Source organism: Lepisma saccharinum, chromosome 15 (assembly GCF_977018435.1).
Source record: "Lepisma saccharinum chromosome 15, izLepSacc3.1, whole genome shotgun sequence".
Taxonomy (NCBI): domain Eukaryota; kingdom Metazoa; phylum Arthropoda; class Insecta; order Zygentoma; family Lepismatidae; genus Lepisma; species Lepisma saccharinum.
In genome coordinates, this window is record NC_139243.1 from 2,943,390 (window position 1) to 2,967,433 (window position 24,044).

Here is a 24,044-nt window from a genome sequence, read left to right on the forward strand (position 1 = left end):
TAAGATTTGGGCATAATTTTATTTTTATTTCCTGAAAACATATTCCTTTGAATTCGATTTCCCTCTCCCAAGGATTGGGCTTGCAGATTATGCTAGAAACGGTGCTAAGTGCCAACAAAGATCAAATTGTGATTGGTTTAGTAACATTTTGTTGGGGTTGGCATCGCTGATTGAGGAAGGTCTTACTGGTTCCTCGATCCTCGCCGATCTTCGTAACCTTATTTAGATACAACATTAAATTGGTCAATTCATACCCAGGAACTATGTAAGAAACTTGCCCGTGTCTTATATGTATTGCGGAAATTAAAAAGGTCTGTAAGTGAGGAAATGATCTCTGTGTACTACGCTCTTTTCCACTCACACTTACTGTATGGAAATTTACTATGGGGAAACTCTACAGGTGCAACGGAAGTCTTTAAATGGCAAAAGAAGGCTATACGTTGTATTAAAGGAGTACAGGATATGGAGTCATGTAGGCAATTCTTTAAGGAATACCGTATTATGACAGTGCCCTCTATAAATATTTATCATAGTTTAATGTCCATAAAGGAAAGCCTCCCCAGTTTTAGGTTCCGTTCTAATGTACATGACTATAGTACAAGGCACAATCTGAATATAGAAATGCCATACGCTAGACTATGCAAGACTCAACAAAATTTTAAACATAATGGAATGAGATTATTCAATTTGCTACCAGCTTCTATACGTAATTTAGAAAACAAGCAGTTTTCTAAAACATTAATAATATATTAGTACGATATTGTATATATAGTGTCACGGAATTTGAAGAACACTTCCATCAGGGCCTGTAAAATGTAAATGTCTACTCATAATGCATCACAGAGCTGTAAAATGGGATTTTGTACATGACTTGTATTGTAATCAAAATAGAGTACTATTTTCCAATTGCTTTCGCTGTAATAAAACAAGTAGTTTAATTTGCAAACTGTATTGTTGAATGTGTAATATTTTAATATGTTTTTTTAATTTTCTTTTCTTTTGTAATTTTTTATATTAGTATTTATATACTTATTATGACGAAGTCTATTGCAATCATGTTGTCTAATGACTAATAAAGTATTCTATTCTATTCTATTCTATTCTGTTCTATTCTATTCCATTCCAACCCCTACCCATCTGTCTATAGGATGACCGCCGAGGTTCCTCAGCGAGCGGCAGAAAAGCCCGTGTCCATCGTCTTTAGACTGCTACTGGAGCGAGAGAAAGCAGTCAACTCTTGACAGTAGCTAACCTAGGCAACTGTACGCACGGATTGCGCTCATAATTTTATAACACGCATTAAACTCCTAAAAAGTAGAGAACTGGATATAAGTGAACTGTAAGAAGTTCCTACATGGAGGAATCGCCCCTGACTCTCACAAAGAAAATTATGAGTTTTGGAAGATGTGGATCCATTTATTCTTTGTATTAAATGATCGGATATAAAATATAGGAGAAAGTAGGGGGAATTGCGACCACGTAAGGGAGATTTTAAAAATCTCAAAAACTGTACGCAGTGAAACAAAAAGAAAATGTTGGCCTGAAAAAGCAATGTTTGTAGTACATCTCTGCGTATCACTTTGCTCCCTGTCGTTAATAGTTATATCTGTAAACGTCAAAAAGTAACAATGTGCGTGTGAGCGCAATTGCCCTATTGGTAGGGTAATGGCACTCAGTAATCATCCTAATAGTAAATCAATACCATTTTTGTACTCTACAGAAACTATATCTTTAAGTACTTATATTTATTAATATGCAGATACAGATTAAATTGAGCACAATTTTGCACAAAAATGCACACATTATTATGAGAAACGTGTTTGCACCCTTCATGTTCCCATCACAAACAGCGTGAGCGTCATTACCCGATAGGCGCCATATTATCTTATTTGTTTCTCGTCTCATGAAGAACCTCAAATGTTTACTTTATAATAATTAAGAAATAAACAGGAGATACTATTATTATATCTGTAAAATTTTCAAGACTCTAGCTTAAACGTTCCGTCTACTTACCTTGCACTTTTTTCCTTTCCAATTTTATAAGAAAATATGACGAATTCGTTTTTCGCACCCTGCTTCTTAAAAGTCAACTCCACATGTGCCGCCTTTTGTTTGGTGCCTCGTAGTACTGGGTTCTAGATGTCAGCACAGGTTACTTTTCAATAACACCCTCCGTAACGACTACAGAGGGGTGAGCGCCATTCCCCCACCTTCCCCTAACCTGGTTCCTCTGTTATACACTAAACGTATTCAGTTTTTACTGTGGTTATAACTATATTTCTGTTATTAACAATAAAAATAACATTTAAATTAGATATTTGTAGGAATTCGGGGCTTCAGACCCCTTAGTCCTCCCCCTGCTTACGTAGTCATGAGTATGCACGTAAAATTTAGCAAAGTGATTTATACGAGCGTAATCACAGGGTTACAAGAAATTGTTGAACATGACACAATCACATTCACGGTAAATTACGGACGGTATCGGGACAGATGACACAAGACTGATGGAATCGGTCTCGCGAAGTAAAAACCTGTTTGGTTCTCGTTCTCTTCTCGATTTATAAACATTCCTCTCGGTCTCGTTTATAACACAAACAACATATACAGCACGTTACCTCACAAACATTTACAGCGCAATTCTTCCTGAATATGTATGCAGCCACGCAAAACAGGCTCACACTCGACAATGATGGATTGGTTTTACAATTTCTATGAACAAAATATATGATTAATCTGTAAATAATAAGATAAATATCCGCTTGGCGTAGCCTTTCTGAGGAAGTTGCATAGCAAAGTAAACATGGTGTAAGTATTTTATTTTCTTCTCTCATCGATTTTGCAGAGGTCTCTTTCGTTCTACGTACCATCCTTACAGTAAATAATATACTCAGTGGGCGAGGGGGGCGAGGGGGTGCAGTTGCCCCCAACTTTTCGCCGCTTTTGCCCCCGCACTATGCTAAATCTTATCTACAAAGGGAAACGTACTGTCTTCGCCCTCTCCCCCCAGTTTTGGCACCTTGCCCCCCCCCCACCCAGTTTTGGGACCCAATCGCCGCCACTGAATATACTGCAAATAATGTGAAATTGGCTCATATTCACTTTTAGAGACAAAATAATTTAGCTGCAATATGTAAGGATATTTTTAAGAGACTGCTTTGCAATATGTACGAGGTGCTATCAGGTTGCTCTGACCCTAACAATAGGGTTTCAATTTTTTTTATTTTTCAACACACTCCCTTGCAACTCCAATGCACTTTTCCCATCGGTGCTCCAACGCCTGGATACCTTGCAAAAAAAAAAAATAATTCATCCGACTTGTCCTCCAACCATGAGTCCACAGCCCTTATCACCTCAGAATCATCAGAAAATTTTTGCCCACAAATGTCACTCTTCAAATGTTTGAACAAATGGAAATCACTGGGGGCCAAATCTAGGGAATAGGGTGGGTGGGGCAGCAATTTAAACGATGCATCTGCGATACTGGACCTCGCAATGCATGAGGTGTGTATGTTCTTTTGAACCTCTGGTAAAAGTCTGCCATTAATATTTGAAATAATATGCTAAGTTTTTCCAAGGAAAAAGCTGCCTTCCGATTTATTAGTGAATATTGATTGATTGATTTGTTGTTTTAAGTCCACTTTATGCACAGTAAGGCTAATCGGGACTGGACCTACAGTTTAAAGTGGAATCCGAAGCACTATGTGCCTCCACAGGGAATCGAACCCGGGACCCCTTGATTGCAAGGTGACGACGCTACCACTGCGCCATCGGGGATGCCCTTTATTAGTGAATAGAGGTACTAATAAGTATTAATTTCGCTCTTATTTTTTCATTTACTTCTAACAACAGCCTAAGATATATTTGTTTTTTGGAATTTTGCGTTGCTCTTCTGCTTTTTGACTAATTGCGATAATGAGGGTTAGATAAAATTGACGAAGGAACACTCATAAAGAATAGTCATGGCCAGAGTTGTATCAGTTTACATTCGTTATAGATAAGGTCCCGGGTTTGATCCCCGGGCCGGTTCAAATCCGGGAACTTTTCTAACGATGGAAGCGGCCCCGGCGCCCACCCAGCGTCGAATGACATGGGTACCTGGGGGAAACTCTGGGGGGTAAAGGCGGTCAGGGGCGTGATGCTGATCACATCACCCCCACTCACGAAAGTGTGGGGCGTTACCCCCACACCCCCTATACACCTTCATGGCGTGGTGCTATGCACAGGGGAGCACTTTACCTTTTATTATATTTGATTTAATTTTATGTTTTCGTATTTAGCGTCGCTTCTCTTCCACTTTTTGCTAATCGCGAGGATGAAGAGAGTGGTGATTAGACAAAATTGATGGACACGAATGCCCATCATGGGAGTCGCCAAAATTTTTTTCAAGGGGGGGGGGTCGAACTAACGATAAAAGTTGAATAGTAGATAAATAATACCTAAGTATTATTACCACGGTTAAGAATGTTATTATACAATAATAAATATTACAAACTAACCAAAAGAAATTATATTCGAAATAATAATATTAATTATTATTGCGGTGGCTCAGTCGGTAACGCGCTTGACTACCATGCTAAAGGTCCCGGGTTCGATCCCCGGCCGGTTCAAATCCGGGAACTTTTCTAACGATGGAAGCGGCCCCGGCGCCCACCCAGCGTCGAATAACATGGGTACCTGGGGGAAACCCTGGGGGTTAAAGGCGGTCAGGGGCGTGATGCTGATCACATCACTCCCACTCACGACCGGATCAAGAAAGTGTGGGGCGTTACCCCCACACCCCCTATACGCCTTCATGGCGTGGTGCTATGCACAGGGGAACACTTTACTTTTTTACTTTATTATTATGTAAATGGGGAGGTACAGCACAACTATTTTTCATTATTTCTTTTGCATTTTATGCAGTTATTATCTGAATTCATTTTGATATTATTAACCTTTGCACGTCTCGTTCAAGAAATGACTTTAAATGTTAGGGGGATTTTTTCCACAAAGTTTGTTGTGTAACCTCTCACCTTCAACTGTAATTATTATAATTTTGAAAACCGTGAAACCATTTGTTCTTTGGATGAAATGTAGAATGTAACCTTGTTCCTGTATTTTTCACTCAATGTTTTCGATCCAATGCATTTTTACTTTGATTTTTCCGTTCGAATACTAACTGAATGAACTTTATTTCTGTTCTTAACAATAAGAGTAACAAACTTTCGACTTTCTTGTATCTTTAAATGAACGATGTCAATTTCCAGGGGGGTCCACTGACCCGTTCGACCCCTCGTCACGACGCCCATGATGCACATGGCGGGATTCGAATCCTGGACCTCTATCGCCGTAGCGCGCTGTGTTAACCACTCCATCATATTTACTATTCCCCGATGGTGCAGTAATAACGTCACCGCTTTGTATACCCTGTGGAGGCACATAGTGGTTCGGATCCAACTTTAAACTGTAGGTCCAGTCCCGATTAACCTTAATGTACAGTGGCGTAGCAAGGGGTGGGCAAATTGGGCTACCGCCCGGGGCCTCGTGCCTGAAGGGGCCCTGCGTAATGAATAGAAGTGAGAAAAAAATATGAAAAAGGCAATAAAATTGGAACAATTATAACACCATTAAGCCTTGTTTCCATCATATGAAAAACTCAATATACTATATAAGCCGGACGCACTGCGACGCTAGGGGTTCCTGGTTCGAATCCCGCTCGGGCTTGGTTCTTTGTAAAATGTCCATTCACCAATTTCATCATTTCATCCCTCATCCACATTTTCGCAAATTAGCCAAGAGGCACAAAACGCGAAGTAAAATAAACTAAATCAATCAATCAATATATATAAATTCTGCCTTGGTCAGTATATTGAGTTTTTAACAAAATTGGGTGCAAAAAATATAAAACATTTTGTTTTTATCTGGCTTTAAATTCTAGTAAACGTCATAATTTGAATGAATACGTCAAAACGGGTGTAACATAGAGGCAGGAGGGCCCAAAAGTCTAAGGGGACCCGAAATAAGTAAAAATTATTGCGTATTTCCCATGTGAACATTTACTGAAAATTCACGATAGCTTGCTTGGATATTTACCCATTTATTCTTATCTTGAATAAAAAGCCCTTTGTCTTGTCTTTTCATCTTTCTCTTGACCTTGCATTTCTGATTTCAATATGCTAACAATAAAGCACTACCAACGGCCACGAAGCAAGTGTGAGGCATGGCATGGATAATATTAGTTCTTCCTTCCTACAGCTTCAGATTTCAGCTCCCAGTAAATTCGATTAAAATCGAAAAACTCCATCTCCAGAAATATTTGAAATTGTGAATATTTGGTCGGGTTAAAGTTACAGTGGTGTAAGTCACTTTTTTTTAGACACAGAAACCAGATCTTTATAAGTAAATCTGTTAACAGAAAACGTGAAGTAAATCTGAGATTCATTCAACTGTCAACAGACGACAGTTTAAGGTCTCGTGATAAAGGAAATAGCTGTTGTGTTGAGCAGCAAATTGCTGTGAGTCAGACTCTTTTTTAAAAAACAAAAAGTGACTTGCACCACTGTAACTTTAACATGTCCATTTTTTAATTCGATAGATAATTCTATTAAGAAATTGCATTCCACTCTAATCACATTTCCGATTTATCACCACCTTTCAACTTTTCATTTGAAAATAAATGTTATATCTCTATTGACCAACCCGAATAGTTTCTTTCGGCATTCCAGAACATAGAACTGTATTGCATTTCTTATTCATCTGGTATCATAATTGAAACGGACGGAAATACAGAAACATTGGTTTACGAATTTATTGAGATGAACTTGCAAAGCAAAAGAAAACAAATGCAGGCTGCTGAAAGAAAATCATTACGCATGTTGATGCTCATTTGTTTAAATTTTGTTGTGTTGTGGGAAGCAGCTGGTTTCATTTCCTTGCAAAGATGGTGGATGTTTCTGATGACAGGTGTGTTCGGTTTTCTCGTAAACTTTGTTGTATATGTTCATGTAATCATTACTGATAATGGCAAGGCCAAAAATGTCTCTATCATGAACCTACGATGACCGCAGTTATGTACACTTGCTTCTTGTGTAAGCAGGAAACAGGAAATAGTCAATGATACAACAGGTTGAGAAGAGGGGTAATATAGCAAATATTGAGCCAGTCAGTGTTTTGAATTACATCGACGTGTACTTTTAGCCTTAAAAGAAGAAGTGTAATGTAATTCCCTCCCCTACCGTCTCCACCCGCTACTGAAAAGCTCCCCGGCCATGATAGTCCACTACTTACAAATTAATAAAGTGTGCTTTTTTTAATATTTCAAGTAAAACTTATAGAAATTAAGATACCCAGTGAAAGGTCTTGAGAAAGAACGTTTATGTAATTGAAATTCGAATTTGTAAGTCGGGCCTGTGAAATAATCTTGATCATTACCGGGAATGACTTCGCATATTAATGATTGATAATTCTTTTGGGTATGAATGTTTGAGGGGATTTCTGTAACTGTAACAAATGGGACAGGGACACGGACTGCTACGTAATGTGTTACGAATTTCATGGAAGTTTTGAATTTGTGTCATTGTTTTTTGTTTTTTTTTGTAGTAGTAGACACGTACAGTTTAACTTCTAAGATTCCAGAATCCTGTCCATGTTAGAAATTGCAGTTATCTGATTGTCGAAATAGTGTATGTTTGGGTGCTATTTATACTAAACTTTCAGCAGAAAAAATGAAACAATACAATACTGTATCAGGCCATATCTGGAGGCCACAAGACTACAGAAGCAACACACTCACATGAAAGTTTGTCGTACCCACTTGTTTACAGAAGTAGCCCAGGATCTCTGAATAGGCAATTAACAGGGGAAACATCAAACATTTTATCTAAAATAAATGATTGCGTTACGTCAGTTCATATAATTTAATGGATGTGGCCATTTGGATATTCTTATTAACAGTATTAACTTGAACAGCTGAGAATTGCATAGCAATTATGAATGTAAATAAATAGAAATGTAGACCAAAGTTAATATTAGTCTCATACTGGCAATATGTATACTTAAATAACAATATCATTTTCTGGCTTTTAAAAATGCCTTAAATGGAAAGAAATGCAAATAATAATAATTGGGCAATAACAATATATAAGAAGTTTTTGCACAACATACTCCAAAGCCATGGACTGTGAGGGAGTTTTAAATATTTCACAAATATGCTGTATGTAAACTGGGCAAATAGTTAATTTCCTGGAACAGAGCAAAAACTGCCAACAAATCATCACTCATCTCGGTATACCCTCATCTCTTCCAAGAGAGGGCAGCATTGGGGTTTTAAGGCGTGCCATATGCTTGTTCCTTAATCATAAATCACTGGAAAAAAAGTTGGAATATTTTGAGTAAAATTGAAGGAAATCAGTCCTTCATCTACATGGAGAGCCCTCTTTACAAGAACCAGAAACATCGGTGTTATTTGTCAGTTCAAGTTTTTCAATATTGTAAGGAATATAAAGATTGAGTGTCTTTGTTTTTATTTGGTATAATTTTGTTGTCAGTGCTATGAAAATCGGCTTTAAAAAGTACCAGTCTTGATCATAGTTGAAATGATGTGTTTGGATACTTCAGATGTATATTAATTTGAATTACCTGTTCTTTCCCTATATTTTTCTACATGCATTTAGTAAATAAACTATATTTAGTGCCATTATTTCATTGTATGCACCAAATTTTGCCCAAGTTCCTTTTGTTTTATTGCGATTTCATCATGCTATGAATGCAATTTTAACATTGTTTGATTTTGATTTACATCTGTTAACACATACTGCGGAGTTTTAGCGATTACTTAAGTTTTGTTCAATATGTGCTTTCGTAGTTCAGTTAGGCAGGCCAGGTTTGGTTCTCTTAGCATTAAAATAAAGTGCCTAACTGCATTCTACTATGGTTTCGATTTACTTCTACATTAATTCCCACTAGTCTAAGATACTTACACTCGTTTGTCAACAGAAAATACATTGTCCATGGGAAGTGTGCATGCTTGCGTAAGGTAATTTTTAAGTTTTTTTTTTTTAATAACAAATAATTTTTTCTGAAATCCAAACAGTGCTCATTATTTTAAGGAAGGTTCAAATTTCGTTTGACAATGATTGCCAAAATTCTACGATAATTAGTCTGACCCATGTTCCTTGTGTTTTATTGCCATTTTATCATGCTACGAATGCAATTTTTTTCCATGGTTTGATTTTGATGTACGTCTGTTAACACATACTGCAGAGTTTTAGCGATTACTTAAGGTTTTGTTCAATATATGCTTTCGTGGTTAGGTTAGGCAGGTCAGGTTTGGTTCCCTTAGCATTAAAATAAGGTCCCTAAATGCATTCTACTAAGGTTCCGATTTACTTCTACATTCATTCCCATGCTTCTACGATATTTACTGTTGCTTGTCGACTGAGAATATCTTGTCCATGAGAAGTGCGGAAGGTAATTTTGAAGTTTTTTTTTTCAACATAAATAACTTTTTTCCGAGTCCAAACAGTGCTCATTACTTTAAGGAAGGTTCAAATTTCGTGTGACAATGATTTCCAAAATTCTACGATAATTAGTATTTGTGCTAGGAGAAATCATAAAACAATCGAAACAGTTACCGTGAACTTAAAACACAAAGTCAATCAATCATTTTGAGTATGCATACAACCAGTTTTTGTGAGTAAAGAGCAGTGAAAGTAAGATGTCATTTGTGTGCTACTTGACACATTTCACCCTGCAACTACTGCAACATAGTGGGCCGTTTATTTAATTATGAATGTTGAGTTTAGTGGTGTTAATAGTTTTACATTGTTAGGTCAGGAATGTAGATTTGATACTGATAGTAATTATGTATTTTTTATTAGGTTAGGAGTGTAGGTTTGATGCTGATGGTAATTTTACATTATGATTTGGTTAGGAGTGCTACGTTTGGTGACAGCATTTGCATGTGCTTTTTGATTGTGATACAACTTGTTTCTGGTGAAAGTAGTTCAAGATAATTTTTTTACTTACGCAAGTCATACTTTGGGATCAAATATCTTGGTTATTTGTGGTTTCTGCACCAGAAACAAATTTTACGTACATAAAACTTCAAGATACATCGATTAAATAAAATACAATGTAATTTTCAAGGGGATATAGTCGTCAAGGGCCTCCTACATCATATGAATTAACTGTGTGAATTATGAACACACTGTATTTTTCCTGTCCCATATTTTTTCATATGTGTCTGGGATACAAACTATGAAAAACTAAATATGCTGACCAAGGCAGTAATTTATTTTATTAAAAACATAAACTAACGTAACGTTTCAACCTTCTAGCAAGGTCTTCTTCAGACTCTGTATCAAGTACAAAAGTGCTTTTGTACTTGATACAGAGTCTGAAGAAGACCTTGCTAGAAGGTTGAAACGTTACGTTAGTTTATGTTTTTAATAAAATAAATTACTGCCTTGGTCAGCATATTTAGTTTTTCATAATCATGGAAACAAGGCTTAATGGAGTTATAATTGATACAAACTAGTGCTTCTGTCTGTGCAGGTATATACAGTCACGCATGGAAGTCAGACCACAATTTATCATATCTTCATTTATCTTCTAAAATGTATGGAGTTGGCCTAGAATGTACCATGTTAATAATGTTAAATCATGTTTGTTTTGTTTATTTGAAATAGGGATTTGGATCCTTCCGACATAGCCATAATCAGGGAAGTTTATGACAGTGAAAGTGCCCATGAAACATTCGAACTGGAGTTGGAGCGTGCGCTAGAAGCAGGGTGTGATGTTATCGTTGTAGAACCTTCTCGGCTAGGGGACGAAACTGCTCGCTGGATAGCAGTGGGCAACTGTTTGCACAAAACAGCTGTAATCTCTGGACTGTCAGCTGTAGTTACAGGTGAGTATTGTGTTGTAAGAATAATTGCAGTTTTGACACAGTTTTTCGTGTATATACATATATTCATTGTAGAATTATTTCTCTTGTAGTTTATGGCTCTTGCAAGCACAATTTTCGATGTAACGTTTTGGAAGAGCACATGCTCCCTTCAAAATACATTTGGGTAAGATTTTACAATACTGGACGCATCTGTACTTTCTATCCTACTTCTTATACTCACGAAATACGTAGTCCCGATGAAGTATCTGAGGTTAACATGAGGGGGTGATGTGTTGAAATTGTTAATTGACGTGTAGAAGTTGTAAAATAAGCTTTTCAATTATCGCGATCAAAATAAGCTTTTCAATTATCGCGATCGTTCTCCGTATACAAGCATGGAAACCATGTTTGATGATATGAACACGTGACTTTGTGAATCACTTACGCAGGAGCGTTCACTTGTTCAGTAATCTGTGTGGTGTGAGGAAGATGGAATCTTTGAAGGTAGGAAAGAAAGTCCTTTCTTTCGTAAGTTTTGCTTTGAAAAAAGCTATTTTTTAGTCATTTTCAATTGGGTACATATTTATAATATGGGGCATTCGTTCATATTTCGCATACTCAATAATTTAGGACACTTGAACACGATGTGTAGTTAAAATTTGTCGCTCAAGTGCTATGAAACAGACATTTTTTGACGGTGCCTGGTAGCAACTAACATTAAACCCCTAGAACCATGCTTGCGTAGCCCCACAACCCATTCATGGTAAGGTTAGGTTAGGCAAACATAGTTAAAATTTGGGGTCTTCATAATATCAGGACTATATATTTCGTTTCTTAAGTATTGGAAACTCATAATCTTACGGTAAATAATGAGCAATTGTCGGTTGCGATCACGGGCCCCCTTTTTTTGCAAATTTGACACGTGAGCACCAAATTTTAACTGCAGATTTGTGATTAGGAGTCCTAAATTATTGATTATACGAAATATGAAAGAAATTTGGGAAGTGTCCGGTATTGTAAAATTGCTCCGGCATTTGTTCTTAGTTGATTACTGATTGATTGAATTGATTTATTTTACTTCGTGTTTCTGCGACAGTTTTAAGTAATTGCGAAGATGAGGATGAATGATGATAAAATGAAGTAGATGAAAGGACAATCACAAACACACATGGACAGTATGCAATACTTGTCTCATAGAGGATTATACTGACCATGGGTCAAGATGCCTGAGTCTTGTTAGTCTGCAAAATGCAGTCCTGGGTGTACTACAGGGAAGTGAGGTTGATATTTGGGTGTGTTACATATGAAACATAACCCTGTTAAGCCTTGTTTCCATGTTAATGAAACATTAAAATGCTGACCAAGGCAGTATTTATTGTACAATAAATATACACTAAAAAGTAACGTTTCCACCCTCTAACAGGGTCTTCTTCAGGTACCTGAATTGAATTTATTGTAGAGATTATTGTGAATCTTTGTCGCAAGCCGACCCTGTTAGAGGGTGGAAACGTTACGTTATTAAAGTCGGGCCGCGATAAGAAGCGGTGTGCAATCAGAACGCAGAACGTGACCAAATTCTGTCTCCTCGTTAGCTGCCATGTGGCTGGGGGTTTTCTGCGTTGCCACGTTCGCACAAACAGGCAGACAGGATAATCAGCTGTTGGGAAGCTCGGGGAAAAAGTATAACGTCACGCGAAATTAAGCACGTACGTATCACTATGCTAATATATGTCATTTTCTTCGTAAAGTGATAAATTAACGAATCTAGAAGTTTGAATCTGAAGTTTCTTGTAGGTTAACGTTAACTTCCCATGTGAATTTTATTTTCTGGCAAGCGTGAAACATTTTCTCTTCCTGCTCTACACAGCAACCGAAAACCTTCACTGAAAGAACCTCTGTTGTGTTTTTATTATGGTACATTGGAAGCATCAGCTACTGGAATCTTTTTACTTGTGTTGTATCGTATCACAATTACCTACAAAAGAAAATGCGTCTTGTGTTATGAACAACTGTGGCAAATTGTTCTCCTTTGATTTCATGCCGCCTCTCTTTGCTTTCTTTGTCACACCGCAGCGTTAGTCTTTTTCGCAACTCGATACCAACCGCAGCTATGCCCACCTATTGTTTTTGTATACGAAACTCGCCCTTTGTTTTGTAACGACATGGAATTTATACTTCTGTGACATTGTTGAAGCTTCAGAAAGTACAAATGAAATGTATTTCTTGAAAATTAGGGCGAATTACGTACAACTTGGTTTCGTTAACATGTTTTTAAATTATATTTTGCAGAACCTACAAAAAATTACCTCTAAGACAGAATTTCACTGAACTGAGTTACTGTATTACGGAGAAGAATTTATCAAGAACAAATCAATTGTGTGTGAATTGATTGATTGATTGATTTGGTGTTTTAAAGCGCACTTTATGCACACTATGCCTAATCTGGAATGGACCTACAGTTGGGAGTGGGATCCGAACCACTATGTGCCTCGGCAGGGTATCGAACCCAGGACTACTTGATTAAAAGGTGACGACGCTTACCCTACCACTGTACCATCGGGAGGCACATGTGGGTGTGTGAAGTGAGATAATTTGGGAAGCTACCAATTACTTTCTTTCTTCTTTCCGACATTGCAGTACAATTTCTCCAAACAACTCTTACAAACACGCACACAATCGCCCGCTCACACACAAAAGTATTCAGTACAGAAATCGGACTGAATATTTTTAAAAAAAATGCACTTCAATCAGCCAAAAGCTCTCCGCCTATTAACGTTGTTCCTTCAAATATGAACAGAGTCGGGCTGAGAACAATGGAAGTGTTCCGTTGTTATATGTTTAACAAGATGTTTAATTCTACACATGTTTCTGTGGGCTCGCGAAAATCCTGAAGTAAGTCAGTCTGGCAACAGCACGTCACTACCAGAGCGGGTGGTTCCACGCCAGTTGCTAGCACGTAGTGTATATTTTTTATGCAATAAATTTTTCCTTGGTCAGCATTTTAATGTTTTAACAACTTAACTGTGAAACAAGCAATTTGTTTTTTATAAATATTATTATTTTAAATGGAGGTGTTATCAAATTTTAATTATGGATCCCAAATATTATCAGGTAATTCAAAATCGTCCTCCTTTTTACAAAGATTTTTGATCTCTTCTGTAGGATTAAATTTCAAAGGTGTAAAAAAGAGAACTCCATAGTGGGTCTGTAATACCGTTCTCGTTATTTAATTTCTTCCAGTGTTCTGCAATGAACGACGCCTCCCACACATTTAAACCTGCCTCCCGTTGCTCTTTTTAGAACCTTGATCTTTTTAATCATATGTTCCTCCTCGATAATGTGAACTGACAAACCTGTTCTCGAGTCTAAATTTGAGATATCTGAATGATGTTGCTGCCATTTTTCACACTAAGAATAAATGTCTGAGGAAGGGATCATATGCTCTCCCAAGACGTTACATCAAAAATTGTGTTTATGAGCTTGTAAGAACCAGATGGTGTTCTGCTCATGTGTTTTGAATTGCCTGATGACATTTGGGATTTATAATTTAAAAATGTGATAAAACATTTCATCTAAAATAATAAAAACAGACTGCTTGTTTCACAATTAAGTTGCTATGTTACGACAATGCAATATTGTCAAGATCCATTGTATAACTGATTATCTTTTGTTAAAACATTTTAACTATTGTTATAACTGTATCTTTAATCAAACTAAAAATTAATGTCTGATGAAGGGAGCGTGTGTTCTCCTGAAACGTCACAACAAAAAAAAAACAAGTGTTTTTATGCTTATAACAACATTAGACTACAAGAGAAATAATGATTTTTTGAAATCTGAAATATTGCATCTGCGTAGAATTCCTTTTTGAGAATTCACATGAATCTTTATGTGACTTGCTTTGTTGTTGTCTAGATATTCACAGTAGTTTAGTAGACTTACATAGTCATGGAACTTTTACAAAGGAAACCACATTAAAGCTTTAGAACAGGGTGTCTATCTGTCAAGAAAGTAAAGAAAAAGTCAAGATTTTTGCTATTTTGTACAGTATAGTGAATTTACATTGTTATATACCTGTACTGGGATTTGGTAACATTGAATATTTGGAAATCTAAAATTGTATTGGTTTGTGGTTAAGATTTCTTCACTTTGTTTCTTAACAATGACATTCTTGTATGCTTGGAGTTTTGTAAAAATATTTAAGTAATGTGTCCATTCCACATCCAGAGTGAAGCCTGAAGCATTAATTTTTACATGCATTAATAATTAAAGCAAGTCTAAATCTTGTTAAAGCACATCTTCAGTTTTCATCTTAACTGGCCTTGTGGTAGGGGTTTTTCATTGAATAAAAAAATATATTTTCTTAATTTCGAACTATACTTACGTAGAGGGTGATTAAATAAATGTTAAGAAAATAGGGGAAAAGGTGATGAAAAAGTCAAGAATTTTGGATTTTTTTATTTTGGTAGACACCCTGTAGAAATTCTAAGCTGATGTAATTTTTTAGCTTTTGGAATATCATACAGTTTTTTCGAAAGGTGAGGAAATTTTGAAAACAGCTTTGCTGACGTAAGCCAATGGTTCAGCCGACTCTTCAGATAATAAAGTTGAGAATCTCTTGTCTTGGGTAGTTTGGTTTTTGACTGTCAAGAAAGTCTCCGAAAATAAAAAAACTTTCGGCAGACGTGGCGGTTGTATTGTACATCACTCTTTTTTTTTTCCTATCACTGTATTAATTGCAGTGATGACTTGAGACATAATATTGGGTGCTAACAACTTTCCTGATAACATTTAAAATCTACATCAATTTAGTTTCATCCATGGGCAGGTGGAAAATTCATTCACTGTCTTAATCTAAACAGTCTTGAGCAACAGACTCCAAAAACTATTTACGAAAACCGAAGTTTACTCCTGTTTGTGGCAACCTTTTCTAAATTTAAAAGTAATGATGATTATTTTTAGGAGCATTTTTTCCTCTTACTGTAGTATATAACCTTCCTTTCAGATATTTTTACTTGCATGTGGAGCTTAATCCTGGAATTTTACTTGTACGTAGTTTTTGCTGTTAAATACAGGGGTGCCATGCATCAAACACAATCCATTCCAGGATGGTGTTTCTTATGTGGGATGCTATTTCTTGTACTTAATATGGGAATAATTTTAATCCATTTCTGAGCCTGGTCCAAAATTGCAGGGAATATAAAAAATGCCACCAATGTTAGAAATACAAGGAATTTACCGATTTTATAAATTATAGATAATATAGTATGTACAAAACAGTTACAAGAAACATACACTACAATATATATGTGCATACAGAGATTCTTGTTCATTGTTATTTTAGCTTTCAACGCTTTGGTTGATCTTTCATTTACTGGCTTTATAATAATCGTTTTTACATGAATTATAGCCAGGTTGCTGCTTGTGTATAAAGTACAATACCCCGCATGCTTGCTTCTGTAATGAAGCATGGCTGCTGAGGGGGGGGGGGGGTGATGATATATGGAAGTGGTTCATAAAGTGGGACCATGTTAATTATGCAAGACATTTTCTGGCCCGTGAACATGTTTATTGTGCAAGGCACCACTGTAAATGTTTAGGACCTTAGAAAATAGTTCCAGAAGATCAAGTAGAAGTAATGGAGCTTACCTTGTAGCTGGAGAAATCATTGAATTTTATCTGTCTTGCTACCTGTGTGGCTGAGTGGTTAGCATAGTGTGCTATGATGCAGGGTTTGAATTCTGGCATGGGTATGGGTGTTCTTTGGGAATGCTCCATCTTCCAGAAGTGGCAGAAAAGTGAAGTGAAGGAAACAAAACCAATCAGTCATTCAATTCTCTGTGGCCTAATGTTTTTCAGCTCTGAAGGTGGTCCTTTGTGATTTTTTTAGTCAAATCAGTCATCCTTGGTGTTGTAGTTAATGTAAACAGGCAGAAAATTATATAAAATCATTTATATAAATATTAGATCGGTAACATTATCATCAACTTTTGCCATGACATGCTTTTACTGGCCTGTGCTGAATTCCATTAATTTGTATAATATTATCATGTAATGATGTAATGAATTCATATAATGAATTGAAACTAAATTGTTCGAGTCCTTCCTTGAAACATGCATTGAAAAGTTCTTAGTCTTAAGAAATGCGATTTTCAGTGACAAGCACAAGTTAAATACTTTGAACATATAAAATCTTAATAGGATTTGATTTGATTGATTTAGTTTATTTTACTTCGCGTTTTGTGCCTCTTGGCTAATTTGCGAAGATGGGGATGAGTGATGAAATGATGAAATTGATGAATGGACATTCACAAACAACCAAGCCCGAGCGGGATTCGAACACGGGACCCTTGGCATCTTAGCACAATGTGCTAACCACTCGGCCACAGGGTCCGGCAAAATCTTAATAGGAGTTTTGAAGTTTGGTTATATAGTAGAGGTAGACCAATATGAAAATTACCAATACTCTTTACCAACACAATATGTTTTCTGTCTATATATTATATTATATTATATTGATCTGTGCAATTAATCAATATTGTAATCTCAAATATTGTATAATGAACGCAATAATTGGGTAATATACCTGTTGCATTAAATTTCTGAAATAAATAAATAAAATATTTGGACCAATACCGATGTCGATAATCTCACCAATACTGATACTTGAAAATTGTAATAAATTTGTTCAAAATATTGATTAATACTTGTTTGTAACTATTGCACTCCAATTATATGCATCAATATACCAAGATTTTTGCTTTAAAATATTCGAGAATTTCATCAGAATATTAAACTACATGTTATGTTATCACAAAATTACGGTTTTCACACAAAACTAGCGTAGATTAAAATGAAACTTGTAATTTTGCATAATTTCCAGGAGTATTCACTCCGCAAAAGTATCAGCTGGTATCGGTAAATAAATTCCAACCGATACTTTACGATACCGATACATTCTCATCAGCATCGGCTCAGCCTTACATAATATAAAATTTAGAAATGCTCAATGAAGAACATGAATGGTTCAGTTACCTTGTTATGAAGAAAAGTGCGTAAAACTAAGGTACATGAATTATTCGTTTACATCCATACAAATAAAGAGCATGGGAGTATGTTGCACCAAATTAACATTTTCAGTAATTGTAGTGATATGCCTACAACAGCTGATAACAATGGAGAACTAATTAATCTGACCCATGCTTTAGTAATATTAAAGGGAGGTAAATTAAAACTTGCTAGCATTTAGACTTGTGGAGAAAACAAGTGGAGTTGGAGAATTAAGGAAATTGTCCTAAGGGTTTAAAAGTTGATGGAAAACTTTCTGCTCTCCATCTATTAGTTAAAACTATAAACTAAGCGAAGTTTGAAATTATTCGTACTTGCCAACCTCATCTCATTCATATTACATAAATGTTAAGACATATATATGTATGCAATAATTGAATCCTTTTATTGACATTTCTAACCAATTGTATTGTCATAAATTATCTTCAGTACTTCCTGACATGCTGAAATGTTACTTTTAATTAAGGTTATGGATGCATTCTCCAATCACCTGTCCATTTCCATTGTCCTTTCATCTCCTTGTTAGTGTTATGATACAAATAATTGCATTAAGTACATCTACCATGTCTTTTTTTCTAAATTAGTTGTTTATAAGGTACCCAATAAAGTTCTGTCAGATTTTGACCCCTGCAAAGAGAAACGTGAGAATATGAAGTAAGACTGACTTCTATGAAATTTCGTATTTCCACGTTGCACAATTTAATGGTTATTTCCGATTAATTTCAAAGACTCTGTCTTCATTCACTAAGGGTACGACGTCTGGAGCGGATATGGTACCACGTCACTGTTTTGTTAGTTCCCTTGCAGCGGTAGTTGCATTTTCTCCCATTTTGCAGCGCTGGCATGTGTATCCTGGCTTGCATTGTCTGCTCTGCTTTCTGTTGTCAGGTGGTGCTGCTGGGGGCTGGGCGTGGCTGGAGGGGGATCGAGCATGTGCATTCCATCTTTTCTTTTTCTAAAAAAAGAACCATTTCCGCTCCAGATGCCATACCATTACTGAATGAAGGCAGAGTGTAAGACGTGTGTGGAAAATAAAAAAATACAGAGGTTGATCGGGTTATATCTGACCGATTTGTAAAGTGTACTTACCCTATGAAAAGCCGTGCTGCCACCACCGTTTATGTTCTATGGGACCACCAGCATTATGGACTATAACCAGACATCGCTTTTCACTGCAACAAACTACGTTAAAGCACATGCATAGGAATTCTTTCCCATTACTCGTTCCATTTCGGACCCATCACCCCACAATATATTTGGTCTAGGAATTAATTCGTGCGGTTGTTACGCACACATTGAAGCTGTAGTTCAAACACAAAATACATAAATACCTTAAGCAAAATATTGTCCATCGCGAGCTACCACTTTCGCCCATCTGTCAGGCAAGTTACGGATTCCGTGGCGAAAGAAGTCCTCATCCTTTGAAGCGATCCGGTCAGAGACAAATTTTTCGATATCTTCTGAAGAAGTGAACCTCTGTCCAATCAAATCGTTATTCATGCAATCGAACAAGTAGTAGTCCGAAGGAGCAACGTCTGGTGAATACGGTGGGTGGGGTAAAACTTCCCATCCGACATTTTCTAAATAGGTTTTGCGACATGTGGGCGAGCGTTATCATCTTGAAAAATAAGTTTATCATGTCTGTTCTCCCATTCTGGTTGTTTCCTGGCCAGAGCTTGCTTCAAACGCATTAATTGTCGTCAATAACGTTCTCCATTAATAGTTTCACCCGGTTGCATCAGCTCATAGTACACCACACCTTTCATATCCCACCATATGCACAGCATAACCTTTGCACAGTGAATATCTCGTTTCGGTTGTGATGGACCTGGTTCACCTGGCTTCACCCAGGCCTTTTTTCGTTTCGGGTTCTCGTAATGGATCCACTTCTCATCGCCAGTAACAATGCGATGCAAAAACCCCTTTCTTTTCTGTCTTTGAAGCAGCAATTCGCAAATGGTTTTTCGTCTTTCAACATCTCTGTCTTTCAATTCATGTGGAACCTAATGTGACATCTTTTGAATCATTCCCATGGCTTTGAGGCGTTTGGAAACTGTTGTTTGATCAACGCCTAATGCTTCTGCAAGTTCTTCCTGCGTTTGACACGAATCCTGATCGAGCAATGCTCTCAATTCTTCGTCTTCAAATTTGTTTGGCTGTCCAGGTCGCTCTTGGTCTTCCAGGCCGAAATCACCACTTCTAAACCGTGCAAACCACTTCTGACACGTTCGCTCAGCTAGCGCATGTTAAAGTAATGAAGCAGAACACCCCGCAAAAACACATCTGGCACGAACTGCGTCATGTTCAGTTGACTACAAAATGCTGTTGTTGACGCGTCAATCAACTGCCCTATACTACGAACGATGCACGCTGACAGGAGTTTTCAACGCATGTGTGGATACACGGAACTGTGGGACGATACGCTCGTTACGCCATCTCTTGTCCAGGCGCACGAATTAATTCCTAGACCAAATACCATTTTCAAGCTGATGGAGGTGTTGGCAAATGGTTTCGCACTGCAATTGAATGCTTCTCCCAATCGGCCTCAGTAGTTACCTTGAGTGCCACATCGTCTGTGGCTTGGGGACATCCCGTACGTAATGCATCCTGGAATTAAGAACGTGGTGCATTCGTTCTGAAATTTGTTAAACCACCATTGTACCGTCCGTTCATTTACAACATCCCTACCAAATGCCCGTCATATTTTTCTTCCCGATTCACTAGAGTTTGTTTTCAGTTTAAAATCGTAAAGCATAAAGGCCCATATAATGCTGTTTGCGGTTCTCATGTTTGACCGTCTCTCACTTACGTCCCTGTTGAACCATGGCGACCAAAACCAGCAGCCTTCAAGAGGAAACACTCATTCGTTTATCTGTGTTTCCTCGGAACGAAAGGTGTAGGGAGCACATGCAGTGCCATCCTGTAGGAACCTAACAGAACTGTATTGAGTACTTTATAATAATTATAATTGTTAAAGAAGGATAAAACAAAAAAATGTTGCTGTTATTCAACTATTTTGGGTCACATCAAGTGCTGTATTTATTTAATTATCAAAATACTTATTATTGGCGCTAAGTTGAAAGTGATGCTAATACTTAAGCATTGTAATGATTTGAATTAATCCAGAGTATTTATAAATTTCCTTTTGAACTATACACATGTCAAACTAAGAGAGATTTATTTCACAGTGTGTACAAGTTCACAATATATAAATGGATGCCTTTTAATAACAAAATCCATCTCTGTAAAATAAATGTAAATTGCAAATTTTGCACAACTTTCAGGATATTTAAAATAATAGAGGGTGTCGTGTGGCATTTTGCAGACTCGGAAAAGTATTAGCTGACTTGTGATCAAATTCAAACCAATAGCAACTTATTGATATCAACTCAATCCTACTTATTATATTTTTATTTGAATTAATAATTAACGAACACAACCAGTCTTATTGAAAAAAAAACTTGTCTCAGAAAAGGAATCAAATGTTGCATAAGTACATGTATGAACATTAACATAAACAAAGTTTTAAATGAGTACTGACAGAGGTATTTGAATCAGCTCTTGTCTTATTCAGATTACACTCTACATTTTGACCTTTTTATTTTTACAGGTTTAATCTGGACAGACAAACCACTTATATGCACCCCTTTAGGCGGCTTATCTATATTTTGTACAGGATTGTATACAGTGTCATGGCAATTTGACCCATGTTGCAAATACCAAGTAGAACACGACCCTCGGAAATTGGCGCAGCTTCCCCTCCAGACCCTCACGTCCACCTCCCCGGTCGTACTGGTAAGACGTGACGATACACGCCGAAAGATTCTTCATAGCACTGTGTCGTTGTTCGCAATTTCATTCTGTGCATGGAGGTTATATGACATGTACAAGTGACAATAATGGGGCGTGAGACCAAGGACAATTTTCGCCTGGGGGACTTTGCTCCGAAGTGATATTTGAATGTATGAAGTGCTTGTTGAAGTTATTTTTCTCTCTTAGAAGAAGGTAGTGTGGTAAGTTAATCTTCGTGGAAAAAGAGCTGTTTTTTAAAAAAATAAATTTTAAAAAAAGAGGCTTGGAAAATTGTGCACAGTGTGCATATTTTTAGAATAGAAACAGTATGTCATTTTTGTAATACAAGAATACAAAAAAATCTTACAATATTCTTTTACTTTCTGTCTTAACTTAAAAGACCCTGATCATGTTTTATCATTTCCAGCAATCAGTGATATTCTTTTGGGTGTTACTGGAATGAATATATATTGGCTAGACAGATATTTGCATACATAAACATGTACGTATGGGGAAAATGTCTGAAGTATACATTTTTTATGAATTATTATTATGAAAAACATCTCAAGCTCATTTTACAGAAATTAGCATTCAGACAAAATACTGTTAACACATCTCATCTCCTGCTACCTTGGTGAGTACATTGAGAGGGTTGACATTCCACGTTTTTTTCCTGAGAAATCAACTTGGGAGTGAAAATGGTCGTGAGAAAGTCCAGGAATTTTACAAATACAGGGTGTCTACCAGTCATGAAAATCAAGAAATTACTATAAAGACTGCTTGATTTAGTTTATTTTACTTCAGTTTTCTGCTCCTTTAGACTAATCGTGAAGATGAGGGGGAATGGTCGTAAGATAAGATGGATGAAATGACAATCACAAATATAAAGGACGACAGCACAAGCCCCGCTGGCTGAGAGTCCAGATGCCAGTACCTCGTCAGTCTGACAAATGTTGTCCAGTATGCATTAATAGATTAAGCAAGTTGTAATTCTCTTGTTAAATACAGCTTCAGTTTTCATCTTAACTGGCCTTTTGGTAGGGGTTTTTCCTTAAAAAAATATTTTCTTAATTGTTAATTTCCAACTTTACCTAAGTAGGGGTCGAATGAATAAATGTTAAAAAAAACTAAAAAAAGTCAAGAATTTTTGTATTTGTTATTTTGGTATAGACACCCTGAAATGCTTTTAAAAACCTTGAAAAGCAATTTTTTATTGTTATTATTCAAAGCTCACACACATTCTACTTTTTCCTCCCAGCTACTTTGTTGGGGCAATATTTTGTTTTAATACATGGGTTAGGGGGGGGGGGTTAAATAGTGGCAACTATGTAATTACCATACATACATGTTACAAGGATTTACTGTCCTTTGATGTAGTTGCTAGCTAGGCAGGATGGCTAGTGACCAGGAATTCCTTGAATTCTTCTCTGTTTACTTAAAAAATTGCACCTTTTATGAATCCAAATGGATTCATACATTTACAAATACCCCAAGGCACGTTTTTCACAGTTTAGCGTTTATTGTTATCGAGGAAGGAAAAGAAAAGAAAGCTGCGTGGAAAATAGAATTCTTTCAATCCGTCTACTTTATTAGTGTCTTTTGCTGAACGATCTGACAGGCAGAAGATTATTGAACTTGATTAGGTAAATTTGAGTTTGAAATTCTTATACAATTGACAATTTTCTTGTAAATTAATTTATCCCGTAACATTTGTGACTTGAGTTTGTAGATATATTTCAAGTATGAGTATGTGAAATGGCAAATGTAAACTTCGCACGTTAAATTGAATATTTTAGATATGTATGCAGTTGAATTGAATTGGAATTTTTGGATACATTAGAACCACACAGACCTTTTATATTTATATATTTGTATGTGTGTGTGTGTGGGTGGTGAGAGGCAGTAATATGTAAGGTTGAGATTGAGAAAGCATCTGCTTGTACCTTTAAATTTTTGGAAAGTTCACTTTGAAAACCTTGAATTTTATTGTGGTCTTAGAGTGGCCACCCTGATTCTGGAATACCTGTTGCCAGTGATATGGAATTTGAAAGATGTAGTAGTTGTTTGGTTTATTGCTCGAATAGAGCCTGAAGTATGCAGAATAGTTCTGAATTGAATGTCTCGAAGTGACTCTTTTATTTTCGCGATCAGGTTAAAGTCACAGTGGAGTATGGTGGACAGTAGAGCACTTCTCAGCCCCATCAATGGAATAACTCATCCGTAATTTGCACAGCATGTGCTCAAGCATTATCATGCAAAATGTGTGGGTTCTGCAGAGTGTGTGTGTCTCTTTTGTGTGTGTCACTTCCAGATTGTG

General features: G+C 36.7%; 1 protein-coding gene across 1 annotated transcript; it reads left to right on the forward strand.

Annotated features, from left to right (window-relative positions):
• Window positions 1–6,854: 6,854 nt before the first annotated feature.
• Window positions 6,855–22,098, forward strand: Pmi (Transmembrane protein Pmi). The gene is made up of 3 exons (XM_083136310.1): window positions 6,855–6,942; window positions 10,668–10,888; window positions 21,546–22,098. Exons 1-3 carry the CDS (start codon window positions 6,920–6,922, stop codon window positions 21,827–21,829), a joined length of 528 nt encoding a protein of 175 aa, XP_082992436.1. The 5' UTR covers window positions 6,855–6,919; the 3' UTR covers window positions 21,830–22,098.
• Window positions 22,099–24,044: the final 1,946 nt, after the last annotated feature.

Bases quoted from the DNA above. Each gene is read 5' to 3' on its own strand.
- Pmi (XM_083136310.1), top strand. From the start codon at position 6,920: ATGGTGGATGTTTCTGATGACAG. The intron at 6,943-10,667 runs GTGTGTTCGGTT...TATTTGAAATAG, and splicing joins GTGGATGTTTCTGATGACAG to GGATTTGGATCCTTCCGACA. The intron at 10,889-21,545 runs GTGAGTATTGTG...TTATTTTTACAG, and splicing joins ACTGTCAGCTGTAGTTACAG to GTTTAATCTGGACAGACAAA.